General features: G+C 40.5%; 1 protein-coding gene across 2 annotated transcripts in view; it reads right to left on the bottom strand.

Annotated features, from left to right (window-relative positions):
- Positions 1-18,559, bottom strand: part of CCDC14 (coiled-coil domain containing 14) — a 58,490-nt gene extending 39,931 nt beyond the window's left edge. For both annotated transcript variants that reach the window (XM_028131152.2, XM_054713913.1), the window contains exons 1-5: positions 18,288-18,559; positions 9,922-9,977; positions 9,522-9,594; positions 9,211-9,280; positions 9,001-9,123 (exon numbers count right to left, since the gene is read on the bottom strand). In XM_028131152.2, coding sequence (XP_027986953.2) covers positions 9,001-9,123; positions 9,211-9,280; positions 9,522-9,594; positions 9,922-9,977; positions 18,288-18,461 — 496 coding nt within the window. In that variant the 5' untranslated portion in view covers positions 18,462-18,559. The remainder of the gene's footprint in view (positions 1-9,000; positions 9,124-9,210; positions 9,281-9,521; positions 9,595-9,921; positions 9,978-18,287) is intronic.
- Positions 18,560-19,507: the final 948 nt, after the last annotated feature.

Genomic DNA, 19,507 nt, shown 5'->3' with positions numbered 1-19,507 from the left:
GGAAGGGAAAGGGGGGTAGGGGTGGGAAGAGATTTACCAAAGATCTTACATGCATACATGCATTACCTATGGACACAGACAATAGGGTGGTCAAAGCCTGGGGTGGGACAGGAAGCAGATGAAGGGCAATGGGGGGAAAAAGGGGGACATATGTAATACTCTCAACAAAAAAATATCTTTTAGCCCTAACCGGTTTGGCTAAGTGGATAGAGCATCAGCCTGTGGACTCAGGGGTCCCAGGTTCGATTCTGGTCAAGGGCACATACCTTGGTTGTAGGCACATCTCCAGTGGGGAGTGTGCAAGAGGCAGCTGATCTGTTTCTCTCTCATTGATGTTTCTAACTCTCTATCCCTCTCCCTTTCTCTCTGTAAAAAATTAATAAAATTTATATTTTAAAAATATATATTTTTTTTAAAAGGAGGGGAAATGAGATTACGATCTCACCCTGAGATGAGATCATTTGGGATTTAGGGTGGGCACTAAATCCACTGACTGGTGTTCATGTGAGAGGAAGGAAAGGAGAAGGGGATCTGAGATGCAAAGAACCATGGAAGCAACCATGGGAAGACAGAGCAGACGCTGGAGCAATGCTGGCATAACCAAGGAGGCCTGGCGCCGCCAGAAGCCGGAGGGATGAGCATGGCTTCTCTAGCGCCTCAGGGAAGCACGCCCCTTGCGTTGATTGAATCTAGCCGGCGAGATGACAAGCTCTCCTCTGGAGAACCACTGACTTGGGTCACTGGGAGTGACCTTCCCTTCTTCTGCCCCCACCCCCAAGCCCTCATGCACCAGGGTGGCAGTCAGCTGACCCAGGGAACTCAGTCCTAGACTTACTGGTCCACCAGGACCAGCCTGGCTTGGAGAGGGAGCAGGGCTTGTGGTCACTGTGTGGGGACTCCTGCAGGCAGATGGAGCCCCTAAGTGACACAAAATGACAAAGCAAAACATCAGGAGCTAGAGAGTGGCAGGGGGAGAGAGTCATAGCAGGGACTCTGTGACGTGGTTCTTACAAAGTCTGGTACTGTTCCAACATGCTGACATCTCCCTGTGGGAGGAGAGGGGTGACCTTCACCTGGGTCCCGGTCAGGCCTCCTGTGCTGCTTTCCTTCAGATGCCCTCCAGTCAGCAGACCGGGGGAAGGGAGGCCCCAGCCGGCAGCCAGCAGCCCCTAGGGACCCTACCCATGCACGAATTTCGTGCACTGGGCCTCTAGTCATTTAATATTAAAGATCAAATAAAGAGTTTCACAGATAAGAGAAAGCTAACAGAATTCATCACCATGTTGAAGGGTATTCAAGAAGAGGAAGAAGAAGAAAAGATGAAAAATAAAATGTCAATGAATACATATCTATGAACAACTGAATCTAAAAATCAAAACAAACCAACAGGGAATCTAATGAACAAAATAAACTGATGAATAAAATAGAACCTGAGGCATGGAAACATGGAACAGACTGACAAATCTCAGAGGGAAGGGGCAGGAAGAGATTAACCAAAGAATTTATATGCATATATGCATTACCTATGGATACAGAATAATAGGGTGATGAAGACCTGGGGTGGGGTGGGAACCAGGTGTAAGAGGGCAATGGGGGGAAAAAAGAGGACCATCTGTAATACTCTCAACAATAAAGATTTCAAAAAAAAAAAAAAAGACTATTAACAGAAATGATTGTGGTCTTGGTTGATCACAGGTTATTAAGGGTACAAGATACACTTAGAAAAACATATGGCTTTTTGCAGTACCTACCAAAGCTAAACATACAAATATTCTATGACACAGCAATTGTATCCCTGGTATATAATGATGATGTGCACAAAGAGCTTCATTTGCAGTAGCCAAAAACTAAAAACACCCAATAGCCATGAATAATAGAAATGGATAAACTATGGTATATTCATATCATGGAATACTACATAAAAATGGAAAAGAACAGATTACTGATATACACAACTACTTATATGAATTTGACAGACACAGCGTTTTATGAAAGATGTCAGACATAAGACTGCACAGTGTACAATTGCATTTATATGAAGTTAAAAAATAGGTAAAACTATCTAATGGAGATAGAAGTCAGAGAAGTGGTTACCTGGGGATGAGGGGATAGGTGATGGTGAGGATACTGATGATGCAAGTGCCTGAAAGGGTGCTGAAAATGTTCTACATCTTCACCTGGGAAGTGACTATATGGCAGTATACACATACAAACATTTATCGAGATTTATGCTTTATAAAAGTTATCCCTTAACTGTGTAAAGAATGAAACAGTTAAATTTCTGGTATGAATAACACAAATATATAGTATATAGTTTATTGACGTTTCTAAAAGCATAAAACTTACATGCAAAAGCAAAAACATTAAAGGCAGACTAAATATTATAACCAATGAAGACAGAAAAAAATGTTAAAGGAAAAATCCACTAAGTTAAAATTTGACTATGAAAATGGTTGGAGATATTAGATAGTTCCATTTTGACTTAGGATATGCCTCCTTTTGAGATGATCTATTCCTGTGAACATACACTAATATGAATTAGCTGAGTAACTTATGGCAAATTACTTAACCTGACCTCCTATCCCTCATCAGAAAAATGATTTAAAAAGTATCATCTACTTTATAAGGTTATGGTAATAAGTAAATGAGATAATACTTGTAAAGTATCAATGTCTAGCACATTTTAAGAACTCAATAAGCCAAAACCGGTTTGGCTCAGTGAATAGAGCGTCGGTCTGCGGACTGAAAGGTCCCAGGTTCGATACCGGTCAAGAGCATGTACCTTTGTTGTGGGCACATCCCCGGTAGGGGTGTGCAAGAGGCTTCTAGCTATCTATCCCTCTCCCTTCCTCTCTGTAAAAAAAAAAAAAAAAAAAAAGAACTCAATAAATATTACCTATATTACCAAATGGGTGTAAAATCTTAATACAAACAAGTAAATATTCCACAAATTTCCCATCTGATAACAATAATAAACCTCTAAGTATGTCTGCCTACTCTAAGCAATAATATTTATTCTTTATTTCTGAATAAATGAGCTACAACAAAATTGGTTAATTAACATGTGAGAAATATTTCTTATTGAAAATATAATTTTATTATAAATGAAACATAACAGTATCCTCTAATATATTTTAACTTTGAAATCTAAAATGATAGAGGGTGAGATCATAGTCAGTCCATCCAGCACATAGCTCTTTCTTTCGTCTTAATTCATGGGTCTCTCTTTTGATCTTGGATTTCCTTTGGCCTCATTTAAGGTAAGAATTGTCTGGTTTGAGGAATTCTCAGATTTCACACTCCCAGGTCTAGGCTCTGATTCACCTTCTTTTCAAGGGGTGGTTTTCACAATTTGTGATAAAGCTGAGCTACAATATTACGCTTCTGCCAGCAGATGTCATCATCCAACATAAATTAATGAGCTTCAAACATTTCTTAAAAAGGAAGCCTTAGAATTAAAATGACTTACTTTGCTCCTTTAATAACTCAGTCCATATGAAACTACTGATAATGAAGATTTATACTTGAGGAAAAAATCTTAAAGCAAATTATCCAAAACAAGTTAAAAACAAAAAATGGATATAAGAGACTGCATTTATACTACAATACAATTTTTAAGTGAACAAAAAAAAACACCACCTGTTACTTCACAAGCATATTTTCTTGCTCTTGTTCATCACACCAAAGCACCTACATGAAAACTTTACCTAATAGATTAGGATGGCAATACGCCTAATTGGTATCGGTTGATGACTAGAATCATGACAGGGATACATTTATTTATTCAGTCCTCAAAATTTTTTTCAGTCTTTGAATTCCATCTGCTGTACAGCACTGCTCCTTGGGTACACTGTCTGACAGGTGAGATAATTCCTGCCAGCCAAATACAGAACAAACATCTACTATAGATAAGAACTGCTGGATGCCTATTATAATTTGAAATATGTAAAGAATACCTAGCCTAGATGGAGACAATCAATGCTGAAAGTATTCTGTCTGTAGTGGTTTATTTCCCCAAGGTGACAGCAGCAACATATGTAGGTTACTGAAAGCAGAGTCATGTGCCTACAGTATTCAACAGTTATCAAATGTAAAAAAATTGCTTATTAAAAAGCTAGTGGCCTGGTGCACGAACTCGTGCACATTGAAAGGAAATTAATTAGAAGAAATATTTTAATATCACTATTCTCCCTTTCTCTATAATAGAAGTGTCAACTAAATTCATGATTGACAATGACAGAATGAAACACACACGTGCGATTGGCGCCAGCGAGAGCTTTATATGTATAGTGCATGCAAGAGTCCACTTAGCCTTTTATAGATATAGAATAAACTTGCTTAATTAGACCTGCTATCTGATTTAGCTAAACTCTTTCCAGCCCAGTGAAGCACCCCAACTTCTCTTTCAGGTAATTGTCAGCAACACAGCAGGAAATATCAATATGAAGATTATTATTGTAGATCACACAGGGAGAACAAAGGGTAAAATATTTAACTGCAGCAGTGTTTGACTATATTCTGCGCAGTGAGAAAACCTGAAGTCATTTTCAAAGTCCACCATTTCTTACTTCTTTTCAGTTGGGTCAAGTTTCTAAGTTTTCTAAGTCTCCGTTTTCCAGCTAATGAAAAGAAAATAGGATTCCACCGAGTCTCCTATCTATCCACTCCAGGGCTTCCGTGAGGATCAAATGAGATGAGGCATGGGAAAAAGCTTAACAGACATTTAGTTACAGTGTAAAGTGTTTCCACCTGGCTATAAAGCAAGTCGTGTTCCTGGGCTGAAGAAACTGCAAGGAGGCTAGTCGCTAGGGAGAGGAAGCCAGGCGTTGCTACATGACGTCATTACCCAGACGGTTGGACACTTAGCCTTTTATATATAGAGATATTTTTTCTTTAACTGTCAGGAATACTCTAAAAGTAAGCTCGATGCACTTCTGGAACTGCCTCTCTGCCTCTTTACTCCTAGTATACATCAAGGTAGGCAAGCTCGACTCCATAGACACTAAATGAGCCAATAGGTCCCAGGCAGAAAACACATATGAGGCCATACCACTGAGATAATGCATGTTAAAATTAAAATTATACATATATACTAGTTAATATACTCTAATGGATTCCTTAAAATTCTATTTATGATTTACCTCGCTTGTGGAGAGATGAAAAGAGCAAGTACTGAGAGCATGGTTTTTGTGTATTGTTGAGCACTGTGATAACAGAGTATTAACAGCTGCGAACACACACACAAAAAAATACATCCTTTCTAGATAGTGCTACAGTTTGGTAAACTAGAAAAGATGGAGTATTGACCTAAAGGAAAGAATGTTTCTGCTTCTAATGAGTCAACCTTAGGAGTAAATAAGTCAGTGAGAACTAATTTCTAATATTGCCCTATTGTCCTATGGGCAGTAGGTCCTACCTTCTGATGACGAAAGGACAGGAGAAAGGACAATAAAAATATTGTAACCTGATCACAGGCCAGAACTGCCCATTTGACTCTAATCCAAATATGAATTTAATGCTTGGGACCCAGATTACGAGATATCTCTCATCTGCTCGTCCAAATCCATCCTCTGCTTGTCTCCACCCTGCTCTCCTTAAGCTGCTGATCTATATGGATTACACTGTTAAGAGACAGTCCTTCATGAGTCTCTTCTGCTCCTACATGTCTTGCTGTGTACCAAGAAAGTAGGCCTTGACCTAAGCTCTTTACCTGGGCCATTTCTAAGGTTGAAACCTTGAGCAACCTTGAGGGATAAGGTAGTGTTTTCCCCTGAGACAAGTACAGGCTTGCTTACTTCTTACCACCCAAAGCAATGGAATCACCAACTCTGTTCCTTAGCTGAAACTTAAACCCTCAGCATGTGCAACATCCATCTGGGTCCATCACATTTCCTTCCTGGGAAGTGATGGCAAAGGGGAACCAAACAAATATGCTGATATACATGCTGTTTGCTGTGGTATAAATAATGAACTCCTTTGTCTCTGATCCAGGAGTCTTGGGTCTCCTGCCAGTATCTGTGACATAGTAAGGATAACTTATTAGCTTGTAAGAATAAAAATCAAGTTGGGTTTGATCCAACAGAATTCTTGACATTATCAAAGAAAGAAAGCAGAATGTTTATTCCAACTCTATGAGGTCATCTTGGGCTGGCTTTGTTCCCTAAAGAAGCTCACTGCTCTTCTCAAGATGGCCTACCCTATGCAACAGTATCTCTTTCTGAGTCCCAGTAACCTCTCCATCACCTCATCCTTTAAGGCCCATGGGTGGTAACAGTTCTGCTGCTGCTGCTGGCACTGGGCTGATACAATCCTTTGTGGATTCCCTATACCCCACTTACACCTTTGAAATGAGTTTTTTTTGTAAATAAACCCTTCTTGAATTATCTTAATTCGAGTGTTGCCATCTGTTTCCTGTTGGGACTCTGAATAACAAGCTGTTAAGCTGGGATCCAAGTTGCTACCATGGCACCACTACTGTCAACCATGTACATTCCAAATGAGAGTCCCTTGAGGAAGGGTGCCCTGGACAAGAAATAACCTGCCTTGAGAAAAAAGTAGGACACTGGAGGAATAGGCAGCTGATACTAACAATCCTTTCTTTGTCCACTGGGTCTTAATAGATAGGCCTCTGCTTTAAGAGTTTAGAACAGGATTAGCACACTTTTTCTTAAAAGGCTAGTGGATAAATATTTTAGACTTAGCAGCACAGCTGGGCTCTATGTCACAACTACTCAACTCTGCCATTACAGCACAGAAGCAGTCAGAGAAAATACGTGAATGAATTAGCCTGGCTGTGCTCTGACAAAATTTTATTTACAAAATAAATAAAATAAGTAAACATTATTTATAAAATAAAACTGGCTGTAGTATTGGTCAGTATTAGTTTAGAGCAGGGATGGGGAACATCTGGCCCGAGGGCCTAATCATTTGGTCTGACCCTGCCAAGGCATTAGGGGTGAGTTAATTAAATGTTTGACCAAATAGAGCAGGCTAATTTTTAAGTGGATAATTTTGTATGGCCCAAGTGTGATGTTATAAATATCCAAATGGACCTTGGCAGAAAACAGGTTCCCCATCACACTGGCCGGTGTTGCTCAGTGGTTGAGCACCCACCCATGAACCAGGCGGCCACGTGCTCAGGTTGTGGGCTTGGTCCCCAGTAGGGGATGTGCAGGAGGCAGCCAATCAATGATTCTTTCTTGTCATTGATGTTTCTATTGCTCTCTCTCTGAAATCAACAAAAAGAAATATATATTTTAAAAATATATAATATATATTTTAAAAAAGGCTCCCCACCCCTGGTTTAGACCAATACTGACCAATAAAAATATAATGTAAACCATATGTGCAATTTAAAATTTTCCAGTAGTTATATTAAAAAAGCAAAAATAGGTAACATTAATTTTCATGTTTTATTCAAATCAGTATATCCAAAATATTACCATTTCAATATGCAATTAATTTTAAAAATTATTTTATTTTTTTGTGTTAAATCTTCTAAACCTGGTGTGTATTTTATACAAAGCATACATCAATCTGGATGCTAAATTTTCATCAAAAATGCTTGCTCTGGCCCTAACCGGTTTGGCTCAGTGGATAGAGCGTCGGCCTGCGGACTGAAGGGTCCCAGGTTCGATTCCGGTCAAGGGCATGTACCTTGGTTGCGGGCACATCCCCAGTGAGGAGTGTGCAGGAGGCAGCTGATGGATGTTTCTCTCTCATCAATGTTTCTAACTCTCTATCCCTCTCCCTTTCTCTCTGTAAAAATCAATAAAATCTATAAAAAAAAAACCAAAAAAACAAAAAACAAAAACAACTTGCTCTGTATTTTGCTTTAATAACATTTTCAGTTGAAAAAGTAGATTCATGTACCCATGTTATTCCAAATATACTTAAATGTTTCTAATAACTGGATCAAATAACAGTTTCCAAGTTTAAATTAACTGAAATTAAAAAAAATTTTTAATTAAAATTAAAAAACATTTATGATTCAGCTCCTTGGTTGTACTAGCCATACTTCAAACACTCAATGGTTAGTGACTACCACCCTGATCAGTGCAGGTCAAGATAATGTGAGGCTAAACATGACTGGCCTCCAACATGGTTAGTAGGTTGTTTCCTCTGCCTTAGTTCTCTGACTCAGGGGCCGTATGGAACACCAACCTCTAGTCCTATGCATGCTCTCACCTCATTTTCTCAGCCTCTTTGCCTGGATCCTGGTCTGTTAATATCCAGGACTATTGCTGTAGATGATTTTCTAAAGTTCACCCCTTGTCTGAGCTGAATCTCAGCATGCATTGCTGTGCTAACACTGAGCTGGCCCACCTGAGCTGTGGAACTAGCTAGTCCCATTCTTGTCCATCTGAATTCCCATTATGGACATTTTCATCTCTATTTTGGGCTATCTTGTTCTATATGTCTCCAAGGGACAACATAAGCAAAACTTGCTTATTCTAAGCTGTTTGCTGAATCATTACACTTAATTAAGTCAGCAAGTTAACTGTGAGGGTGTAAACTATCCTTACCTACACTCACCGTCAATCAGTGACAGGCTCTCTCCTTACATTATCTACCCAATTTGGAATTTTACCTTCTTATGTACCATGTATTCTAACAGTGCAGCTCAACAAGTTGAGCTACCGAATCTACTAGGATATATACATACACAACAATTTAAAAATAGTAACCCAACCAATATTATCTATGAAAACAGTGGCAAGGAGAACAAAGATAACTCTACATACCCCAAAATGTCATTCCGAGTTTTAATCTTTTCTCCTACAAAACTCAGTCACTTATCTACTTTACTTCTTGGAAATATGATGATAAACAAAGTAACTACTTAGCAATTAGAAGCTGAAGAGAGAGAGGCATAAGCACACACACACCTGAATAACCAACATATTATTAAAATGGAAGACCAACTGCATAATCCTGATAATTTATTAAACCCTCAGAATTAAGTATTACATTTAAATAAAAAAGTAAAAAAAGACTTACAAATTTCTTTCCGGACTAATGAAGGAACAGTATGATTTTCATGTCCTTTCTTTTTAGATCCATGTCTTTTGCCTTCTAAAGGTCTGGGATTACATCTATTTTCTGAATATACTATTTCTGAACCTGTTAATTAAAACAAAATTCATAAGCATTAAGGGAACTACTAATTGAGAAAGGGTGATCAGAATATAAGCATTTAATAAATAAAACCTGAATCTTCATTTCTCAAAATGTTCCGCAGCAAAGAAGCACAGCCATCAAGCCCTTGTACGGCTTCAGCCTGTAAGGAGAATTTGGTAACATTTATATATAATTTTAATGCAGGAAAATAAAACATTGCATAGTTTTAAAGTTTCTTTTAGGAACAATTTAGTATTGGTAGAAAATGTCTTAAAGCAAAAGCATTCATATTTCCTTAGGGCAATTAATACTTTACCTTTGAATTTTTATCCCCACTTGTTAGCTTTTACCTAAAGACTAATTAAAATAGTGTGCAATGTATCAATTCAGTTTAATCTTACCTGACTTTCTGAGTCAGAATGGATGGGATAGCCAGAATCTGCATTACAACGTGATATCTTTCTTAAATGGATCCTAGAAAACAAGTTTAATATTTTTATAAATAATACACAATTTTTCCCCACAATATATTGTAAGTAATCATTTTCTTTCAAGCAAAGGTTGGATAAGAGAACTTGTCCAACCATGTAAAAAGAAGGATTTATATAGCACTTTATGAAGATTGTAAAGCCTGTTAAAATACTAAAATGATCAACGTGGGTAGATATGGAAGGTTCCTACTTTGAGTTTTGTAAAGGTAGAGACCCCACTAGTTTTCTAGGGTAGGTTCAATTTAGTCCAGCCCAAAGACCTGAAAAATCTCGAGATTTCCTAAAGTTGTAAGCTTCTTTAAGTACTTACTGCTTCTTTCCATTTGTTAATTTAGCAGGTCCGGTGTGCTTTCCTGAAGATAACACCTATGAAATAATGTATTATATTATAGTAGTTACACAAATATTTTTCTATTATACTCTCAGTATGCTGTCTTGACAAAACCTGAAATATCGCTCATATCCTTTCTATTGTGGTAAAACATAAAATAAAATTTACCATTTTTGCCATTTCTAAGTGTATAGTTCTGTGGCATTAAGTACATTAATACTGTTGTGCAACCATTGCCATCATCCATCTCTAGAACTTTTTCATCTTCCCAAACTGGAATTCTGTACCCATTAAACATTATCTTCCCATCCCTTCCTCCCCTCAAGCCCTGGCAAATACTCTGTCTCTATGAATTTGACTACTCTAGAGAGCTCATACAGTATTTGTGTCCTTTTGTGACTGGCTTATTTCACTTAATTAATACATCTTCAAGGTTCATCCATGTTGCAGTATGTATCAAAATTTCCTACCTTTTTAAGGCGGAATAATATTCCATTTTATGAATGCACCATGATACTAATTTTTCATAAATGTGATATATTCTAAAAACTCATAATTACAACTGAACTCACAATTTGTTCTATATAAAATGTCAAGCAAGTAACATAGACTTGTTCCTTAAGTCTATGTGAGTTGAAATGAAGAAATATGATTGCAACCAATCAGAGTAAGTTAGACTTTAGTCAATCCCTGAACATGTTCTACATTTCCCAAATTCTTCAAAACATATATAGGCAGTCCTCGGATTATGTCGGACTTGACTTACGTCATTTCATGGTTACGTCGCCGTCTCCCATTTACAGTACTTATAAAAAAAAAAGTTCCGTCATGTTGACATAGGTACATACATGCTTTATGTTTTTTATTATTTATTTACCATAAGTAAAGGTCAGGAATTGTTATCTTTCTTATAAATTTTTTTTACTGTTTCACTTCATTACTGCTGTGTATATGCTTCATGTGAGTGATGTAGGTGCTTATGTAGGTGGGTTCTGACTTATAGCGAAAATCGAGTTACTTCGCTGTAAAAACAGATCTCCGATGTAACCCGAAGACTGCTTGTAATTTAAGTATAGGGCAGAGTCCATAACTCTATTTCTCCACATCCTATATAATAAAAGCCTAATATGCAAATTGTCCCCTCAACCGGGAGTTCGACCAGGATGTGGGGCCAGCCTGCCAACTGCCCACTGCCCCTCCCCCTAGCTGGCCCGGCCTGGCCTGGCCCCCGATCAGCCCCCTACACCCTGTTCGGGGCAGGCCGGCCGGACCCCACCCAGGCACAAATTTGGCACTGGGCCTCTAGTTCTTTATAATGCCTGACAAGGCCAGCACACAAAAACTCTACCATTCCTCTTTATCCACATCTCATTCTCTCAATCTTTCTTTTAAAAGTCATATAGCAATACTGTTTTTATTAAAATTTTAAATTAAAATGTAAGTGGGCTACCTTTTGTGTATAAGAAAAAGTATGCATTTGTTTTTACATGCATCAAATATCTTGAGTGTTACACATGAAACAGTTCATTGTAGTTGCCTCTGGAGAGGGAAACTAAGAATCTGAGGGACAGAACAAGAAGGGAGACTTTGCATAGATCTCCTTTCATAGCTTGACAATTTTATATCAGATAAATATATTATCTCTATAAAAAGTAATTTTAGCCAAAACCGGTTTGGCTCAGTGGATAGAGCGTCGGTCTGCGGACTGGAGGGTCCCAGGTTCAATTCCGGTCGGGGGCATGTGCATTGGTTGCGGGCACGTCCCCCGGTGACGGGTGTGCAGGAGGCAGCTGGTCGATGTCTCTCTCATCGATGTTTCTAGCTCTCTGTCCCTCTCCCTTCCTCTCTGTGAAAAATCAATAAAATATATTTAAAAAAAAAAAAGTAATTTTAAAAAGACATGGTTAAATTCCCTACTTACTCCCTCATATCACCACTCAGGTGTAGTCACTGTTGGCAGTTACAATTATGGTTTTTCTTGACATGTTTACATATTTCATTCCAAGATAGCTCTGAGCAGTAACTAAGCTTTCTGGACTTATATAATGTTCTTTTATTTATTTGAATATGTACTCCTTCCAAGATTGCTATTGAAAATACACTGAAAAAGTTGGATTGATAGAGTTATATTTCTCCTTGAGATAAGCTGGAATACAATGGAGTCACAAAGTCAGCGGTGAGAACCAATGGTCTCTGCAGATCCTCAGGATTTTCCTCTTCAGTCTATGTATGTTGGTGTCCAAGCCAGAACCATAATAAAAATCCAAAGCATGCTAAGTCCAAAACAAGTATCACAATTATTATCTTTCAAAATCAAAAGTATTAAGATAAATGTATGGTATAATTGTAAGATTATACATAGTGTTTCTCCAAAAAATATACATGAGGTTATATTACAATCAAGCAAAGAAAATTACCCAGGATTAAAACACCCTACAACAGTAATTATCATATTGATATATTTCCGTCAATTTTTTTTTGTATTTTCTAATTGAAATAGTACAAAAAGCTGTATACTTTAACCAGATTCCCCAATTGTTGACATTTTATTACATCTGCCATGTTCTCTCTCAGAATATATCCTAATAAAAGGGTAATATGCAAATTAAACATCACAAAGATGGAGGCGCCCATAGCCACAAGATGGCGGCGCCCAGTCCTCTCAGCCCCGCGGAAGTCCCCCAGTCCCAGGGGGGCGGCTGCTGAGAGCGGGCAGCATGAGTGGCCTGGCGGAATGCTTGCTTTGTCACTGTGGTGACGAGGCAAGCATTTCACCCCAACCACGGAGGGCCTCTGACCAGGCCGGGGCACGGATGGGCCTCTGGGCAGCAGGCGTGGAGTGGCCAGGCCCCGCAGAGAGCTACTGGCACAGGGATTCGTGCGCAGGGCTACTAGTACATATATAATTGTCTGAAGTTAAGTTCAGAGTAAGTTTCAGACATCATACCCCTTTATAGTTGAATATTTAATCCTAAAGATTTCCAAAGAACAAAGTCACTCTCATATAACTAAAATATAATTATCAAAATCAGGAAATTAACAATGATACCATATTATAATCTAAGCTACAGACTATTCACATTTAATTACCCCAATACTGCCCTTTATAAAAATCTGGTCCACGTCCAATCCAGGATCATATTTTGCATTAAGTTGTAATATGTCTTTAGTCTCCTTTAGTCTGAAATAGCTTCTTAAATTGTCATTGTCTTTTACAGCCCTGGCATATTTAAATACAAACCAGCTATTTTGGTAGTGTCCCTCTGGACATTTAGATATATCTGATGTTTCCTCATTATTAGAATCAGGTTGTGCATTTTTGGCAGTAATACCACAAAAAGGATGCCATGTCCTTCTCTATACAACCTGAGTAGGCACATGATGTCAGTCTGTCCCATTACTGGTGATCTAAACTTGAATACTGAAGATGGTGCTTGCTAGGGTTTTCATTATAAGGTTACTTTAAAAATATATGTTTTTATTTATTTCAGAGAGGATGGGGAGAGAGAGAAACATCAATGATGAGAGAATCATTGATTGGCTGCCTCCTGCATGCCCCACACTGGGGACTGAGCCACTAACACCAAGCCCGCAACACTGGCATGTGCCCTGACTGGGAATCAACTGTGACCTCCTGGTTCTCTAGGTCCACACTCAACCACTGAGCCACAACGGCTGGACTGTAAGGTTACTTTTTTACCTTTGTAAATATTAAGCATCTTGTGAGGAGATACTTTAGATCATGTGGACATCCCCTTCATCAAACTCTTGCTCAGCAGTTTTAGTATCCATTGATATCTTGCCTTAAATCAACTGCTTGCCAAACAGTGATTTTTCTAACTTACATCATTCCTTCTACATTAGTTGGATTTACTTCACTGAAGCACTTCTCCTTCTTCATTTGTTATTATAGACTAGTTGATTCCTATTTTATTCAGTGGGTTATGTCCACTATTATTATTTTGATGCTCAAATTGTCCCAGGTTCTATTAGTATGAGTCTCTTCAAACTGGCTCCAGGTTCATTATTTTTAATTGTGGTAAGAACATAGCATGAGATCTATCTAACCTTTTAAATGTTTAAATGCACAACACAGTATTGTTGATTATAGAAATGACTAGAGGCCTGGTGCACACGAAATTTGTGCATGGGTAGGGTCCCTAGGCCTGGCCAGAGATCAGGGCTGATCAGGGCCTTCTGGCTGCTGGCCAGGGCCTTCCTTCATTCCACACCACCCCCTGGTGGTCAACAGACGACATAGCGAGCAATTGAACTTCCAGTCTCCCGGTCAAACTCCTGAGGGGACAATTTGCATATTAGGCTTTTATATATATAGACTAGTGGCCTGGTGCACGAAATTCGTGCACTGGAGGTGGGGTCCCTCAGCCCGGCCTGCACCCTCTCCAATCTGGGACCCCTCAGGGGATGTCTGACTCCCGGGATTGGGCCTAAACCAGCAGTCGAACATCCCTCTCGCAATCTGGGACCGCTGGCTCCTAACCACTCACCTGCCTGCCTGTCTGCCTGCCTGCCTGCCAGCCTGCTCTTCCCTAACTGCTCCCCCTGCCGGCCTTCTCGCCCCCAACTGCCCCCCCTTGCTGGCCTGATCGCCCCCAACTGCCTCCCCTCTGCCAGCCTGCCTCCCCCCAACTTCCCCCTCCCCTGCTGGCCTGATTGTCCACAACTGCGCCCCCCTGCCGGCCTGCTCGCCCCCAAATGCCCCCCCCCAACCTGATTGCCCCCAACTGCCTCCCCCACCAACCTGATCACCCCCAACTGCCCTCCCCTCCTGGCCTGATTGCCCTTAACCACCTCTGCCTTGGCCCTGCCACCATGGCTTTGTCTGGAAGGACGTCCGGAAGGTCTCCCGGTCTAATTAGCATATTACCCTTTTATTAGTATAGATGTTATATAGCACATCTCTAGAACTTATTCATCTTGCATAACTGAAACTTTCTACTTACTAAAAAGATACTCCCACTTCCTCCTCACTCCAGCCCCTAGCAACTACCATTCTATTCTACTTCTATAAGTTTGACTATCTTAGATATCTTATATAAGTGGAATATGATATTTGTCCTTGTGATTGGCTTCTCTCACTTTGCGTAATTTAAGATTCATCTATGTTGCAAATGGCAGAATTTCCTATTTTTTAAAAGCTGAATAATATTTCTTTATATCTGTTCATCCATCAATGGACATTTAGGTTGTTACCACACCTTAGCTATTATGAATAATGCTGTAGTGAACATGGGAATGCAAATACCACTTCAAGACTGTTTTTCTTTTGGATACCCAAAGTGGGATTCATTTTTTTGAGAAACCTTCATACAGTTTTTCACAGCAGCAGTACCCTTTACATTTCCATCAACAACATACAAGGGTTCCAATTTCTCCACATCCTCACCAATACTTATTTCCCGTTTGGGTTTTGTTTTTTTTTTTAATATATATAATAGAGATCCTAACTGTGATATTGACTTGCATTTCCCTGATGACTAGTGATGACCATCTTTTCATATCTGTTGGCCATTTGTATGTCTATAATTAATATTTACAAATTCTTTGCCCTTTTTAAAATTAGGTTGTGTCTTTCTTTATATTTTTGAGTTTCAGGAGTCCCTTTATATTGTGGATATTAACCCTTTATCAGATATGTCTTACAAATATATTTCCCCATTCTTTAAGTTGTGCTTTCACTCTGTTAATTATTCCCTTTGCTCTGCTTATCTTGGGATTTCCCTATCTCAGCTCTTGTATTGACCATTTCATTTCTCCATTGGAATTGACCATTTCTCCAAGAAGCTGTGGTTCCTTTCAGTGGACAATAGTATTTAGAAACCAAGATTAAGGCACTAGTTGTGCTCTTTGCTACTGGGGCTTCCAATCTTTTTTCATATGATTATTTACTTAGCCATCAAGACTTGATAGTTGTAATTTTGAATCTTGTTTTTATTTTTAAATCCTTTCCATATTAAGGTGAACATAGTCTTCAAAACTTTTTAATGGTTACATAGTATTTCCTTGAGTGCAAGTAATATGATATGCCCTTGGCTTGCTTTTGTTTTTCCCAATTTAAAAATGAACCTGAAATAAATCTTTCCATATACTGAAAATAGCCTTTTCATATTCAGGATCAAAAGCTTAGCCCTGGCCAGGTGGCTGAGTTGGTTTGGAGCGTCGTCTCCTATACCAAAAGGTTGCAGGTTAGATTCCTGGTCAGGACACATACCTAGGTTAAGGGTTTGATCCCTGGTCAGGGTGCCTATGGAAGCCAGCCAATCGATGTTTCCCTCTCTCCCTTCCTCTCTAAAATTAACAAAAACCATTCTCGGGTGAAGTTTTTTTTTAAAAGCTTATTTGATGAAAGGTTATTTGCTGCTCAATGGCCCTTAACACAAATTGTAAAAGCGCTCTCCAAACTGAACGCCCCAAATCACAATGCACAAGAGAATGTTTTATCTCACATTTTCTTCCACTTTTTACTTTGCTATTTGAGAAAAATATAAGCATTTCTTAGAAGTTCTACTTTCTACCAACCAGTGCAAGATAAACTTACATTTGTGGAATGATTTAGGGACTTTCATTTCCAATTAATCCACACCCTGTGAGCTGACATTATGTGTAAGAGGTAGAAACCTAAATTTCAGAAAGGTGGCTTGTTCAGCCTTACACCTTTCTCAATATAGTGTAATGTTTAAAAGAATGGACTCGGCCCAGCTCTGTGGGTCTGAATCCTGTATCCACTGCAAACCATGGGTGTAACTGCAGGGAAATTATTTACTCCATCCCTCAATTTCCTCATCTATAAAATGGGGATGATAATAGTATCTACCTCCTAAGGCTATTGTGAAGACTAAATGAGAAATTATATGTAAAAGCACTTGCAATAGTACCTGTCACATTGCTATCTAAATTTAGCTGCTATTGTTATCATTAAGATGGTAGTAAACTAAGTTTTAAAGGGGACTAAATTTTGTTACATTTATGCCAAGTCTGAGATAGATGTTTCACCAGATTCTTTGACTTAATCTTCCCAATTCTTTGAGGCATAATTTTATACCTATTTTATAGAGGAGGCTCAGAAAAGTAAAACGTGCTTTGCTTACTATCACTACAATAGTGGCAGAATAGGAATTTAAATCTGTGACTATGATTACAAAACCATGGTATTACCTCTTGCTGACTGGGTACATTCTGAATTAATATAAGAGAACGATCTATGAAGGTGAGGCTGGTCTGGAAGTACTCATGAGAAAGTCTTAAAAAAAACGGTAAGATTCACATTAATGGGGAAAACAGCATTATAGGTGAGTTAATAAATGATGGTGAGTTAATAAATGATGGAAGACCAAAAAGAAGGGGGAAGGCTGGATATATTTAAGGAGAACTAGCGGGTCTGTACGAGGAAGAGTTTATTCATTCCCTGAAAAGCTACTCCATGCCAGGTGCTGTCCTAGGCCTGGAGGATGTAGACATAAATTGTGCAGTAAGGAGGCAGGCAGATCAGCGACTTCTCTAGCCTGAAAAGTGGTCTGATAAAGGTTAGAACAGGGCACAAAAGGGGAGCCAAGGGGCACCCAAACAATGCGGATGGGAGAGTGTGAGGCAAGGCTTCTGGAAGTAGCCATTGAGCTGAGGGTCATGAGTTGGGAGGTGGAGATACCGGAGACAGAAGGGCCTTCTGGGCTGAACACAGAGCACCGGCGTGGAGGCAGGAGAGGACCCGGGCGTCCCGGACACTGCAGACTAGGTGGGCAGTGCTGGGCAATGCTGGGATAGGGGCGGAGGCTGGTAAGAAATGCAGTCTCAGGCCGAAGAACCGAGATTTTATCTTGAAAAGTAAGTGTTCGTTCCAGCCTCAGATTGTGAGAGAGTCACTTAGTGACAACGAGGAGGTGCATTTGAGAGAGGAGTAAGGCTAAAGGCGGTGACACGAACCAGGAGAGCTTTTTAAACTACTAGTAAAATACCAGCAATTGTGACGAAAGATCAGCTAAGAGCGGCAGTGGGTGGAAGAGCCGAGAACCTGGATTTGCTGCAACAAGGCACTGGGGTTAAGTCCCCCGACCCAGCGGCCGAGGCTGGCCTCGAACTCGGGCCTCCCCAGAGCCAGCGCTCCGGAGGGCTGCCATTAGAACACAATGTGCACCTAAGGACAGAGCGGCTGTGCTACGATGTTAGGACTAGGTGTCTCCCCCACGCCTCCTTCCCAGCATTTTTAATGCGGCGCGCTGTCTTTTTGTTGTTGTTTTGGTCACAGTTTTGCACTTCTCCCAGCTCGAGAACCCCCCTCAGTCCCTCTCCAGCCCCACAGTGAACGCCTCAGGGTCCACAGCCCTCACCTGGCCCGGCCGAGATCCGGACCTAACCATCTCTTGCAGCTTCAGAGAAGACCAGACCGAAGGAAGCAGAACCACACGATAAAAGGAATTAACCGCCGAAGACTCCCGACCGCCCTTGGCCCGCCCCCCGGGCTTCCGCTTCCGGGAAGGAGCCCGCGGAATACCCCGCCTCATGGTGTCCAGCGCGCCGCCGAGGCCTCAGAGCTTCTCGCAGCCGGGGCACTGGGCTTGCGCAATAGACCTCTCCCGGCTCCGGGCTCCACACCCTGGTGAACGGGGCGGGGCCAGGGAGGGGCGGGACCGGGCAGGAAGGGGCGGGGCCGGGCGAGGAGGGGCGGGGCGAAGAGTCCGGGCTCTGAGCTGAGCGCCACTGGCCCCACAATACCTGGGAGGCCTGAGTTCACGGTCCTGCGGTGAGGGCTTCTGGTGGAGGATAGCCACCCTGCATCAGCTGGGGGAAGTGACGACAGGACTCAACAGGGCATCTTTTAGATGCCATTGTAAATATAATTGCTTTCTTAAATTTCCTTTTCAGAGTGTTGTTAGTTGTGTGTTAAGTTTGTATCCTGCTACTTTGTTGAATTCCTTTATTAGTTCAACAGTTTTTGTTGTTGAAATCTTGTTTTCTGGAAACGTAAATGATAAGAGAGAATCATTTATCGGCTGCCTCCTGCACACCCCTTACTGGGGATGGAGCCCACAACCTAGGCATGTGTAATTTAACTGTGACCCTCTGGTTCCTAAGTTGATGTTTGTTGGAGTAAGTTCTTCCTTGATCCTGCTGACAGTGCCAATTGTGGGAGTACTTACTCCTTCATCCTGCTCAACTCTGCCAACTATGGGGTGCACAGGTCCTTCTCTATTAGGAACTGTACCTTCATGGATGCCGGGTATTAGATGGAGAAGGTATGAGCAGTCATAGGTGTATAAGAGAGCATTTATTGTAGCCTAGGTAGCCATTGCTACTAAGGAGCCATTAGACAAAGCAGTTCTTCAAAGTAGCTTCACACAGTAGCCGCTCAAAGCAGCCCTTGTTAATACAGTAGCAAACACAGGAGCCATACCAAGCAGCTGTACCCTACATAAAAGCAGCTTCTCACCAGCTGGTCAGTAACACATCTTTACACCAACTTAGACAAAAGAAGCTCCTTGCAAATTGTGACATCAATATTTGTGCTACAGAAAGGCACGCTTGCGCAGTGTATACAGTACAACCACTG

This window comes from Eptesicus fuscus, chromosome 3 (assembly GCF_027574615.1).
Source record: "Eptesicus fuscus isolate TK198812 chromosome 3, DD_ASM_mEF_20220401, whole genome shotgun sequence".
NCBI lineage: Eukaryota > Metazoa > Chordata > Mammalia > Chiroptera > Vespertilionidae > Eptesicus > Eptesicus fuscus.
Note: the sequence above shows the minus strand (reverse complement) of the source record. Positions and strands in the feature narration are given on the sequence as shown.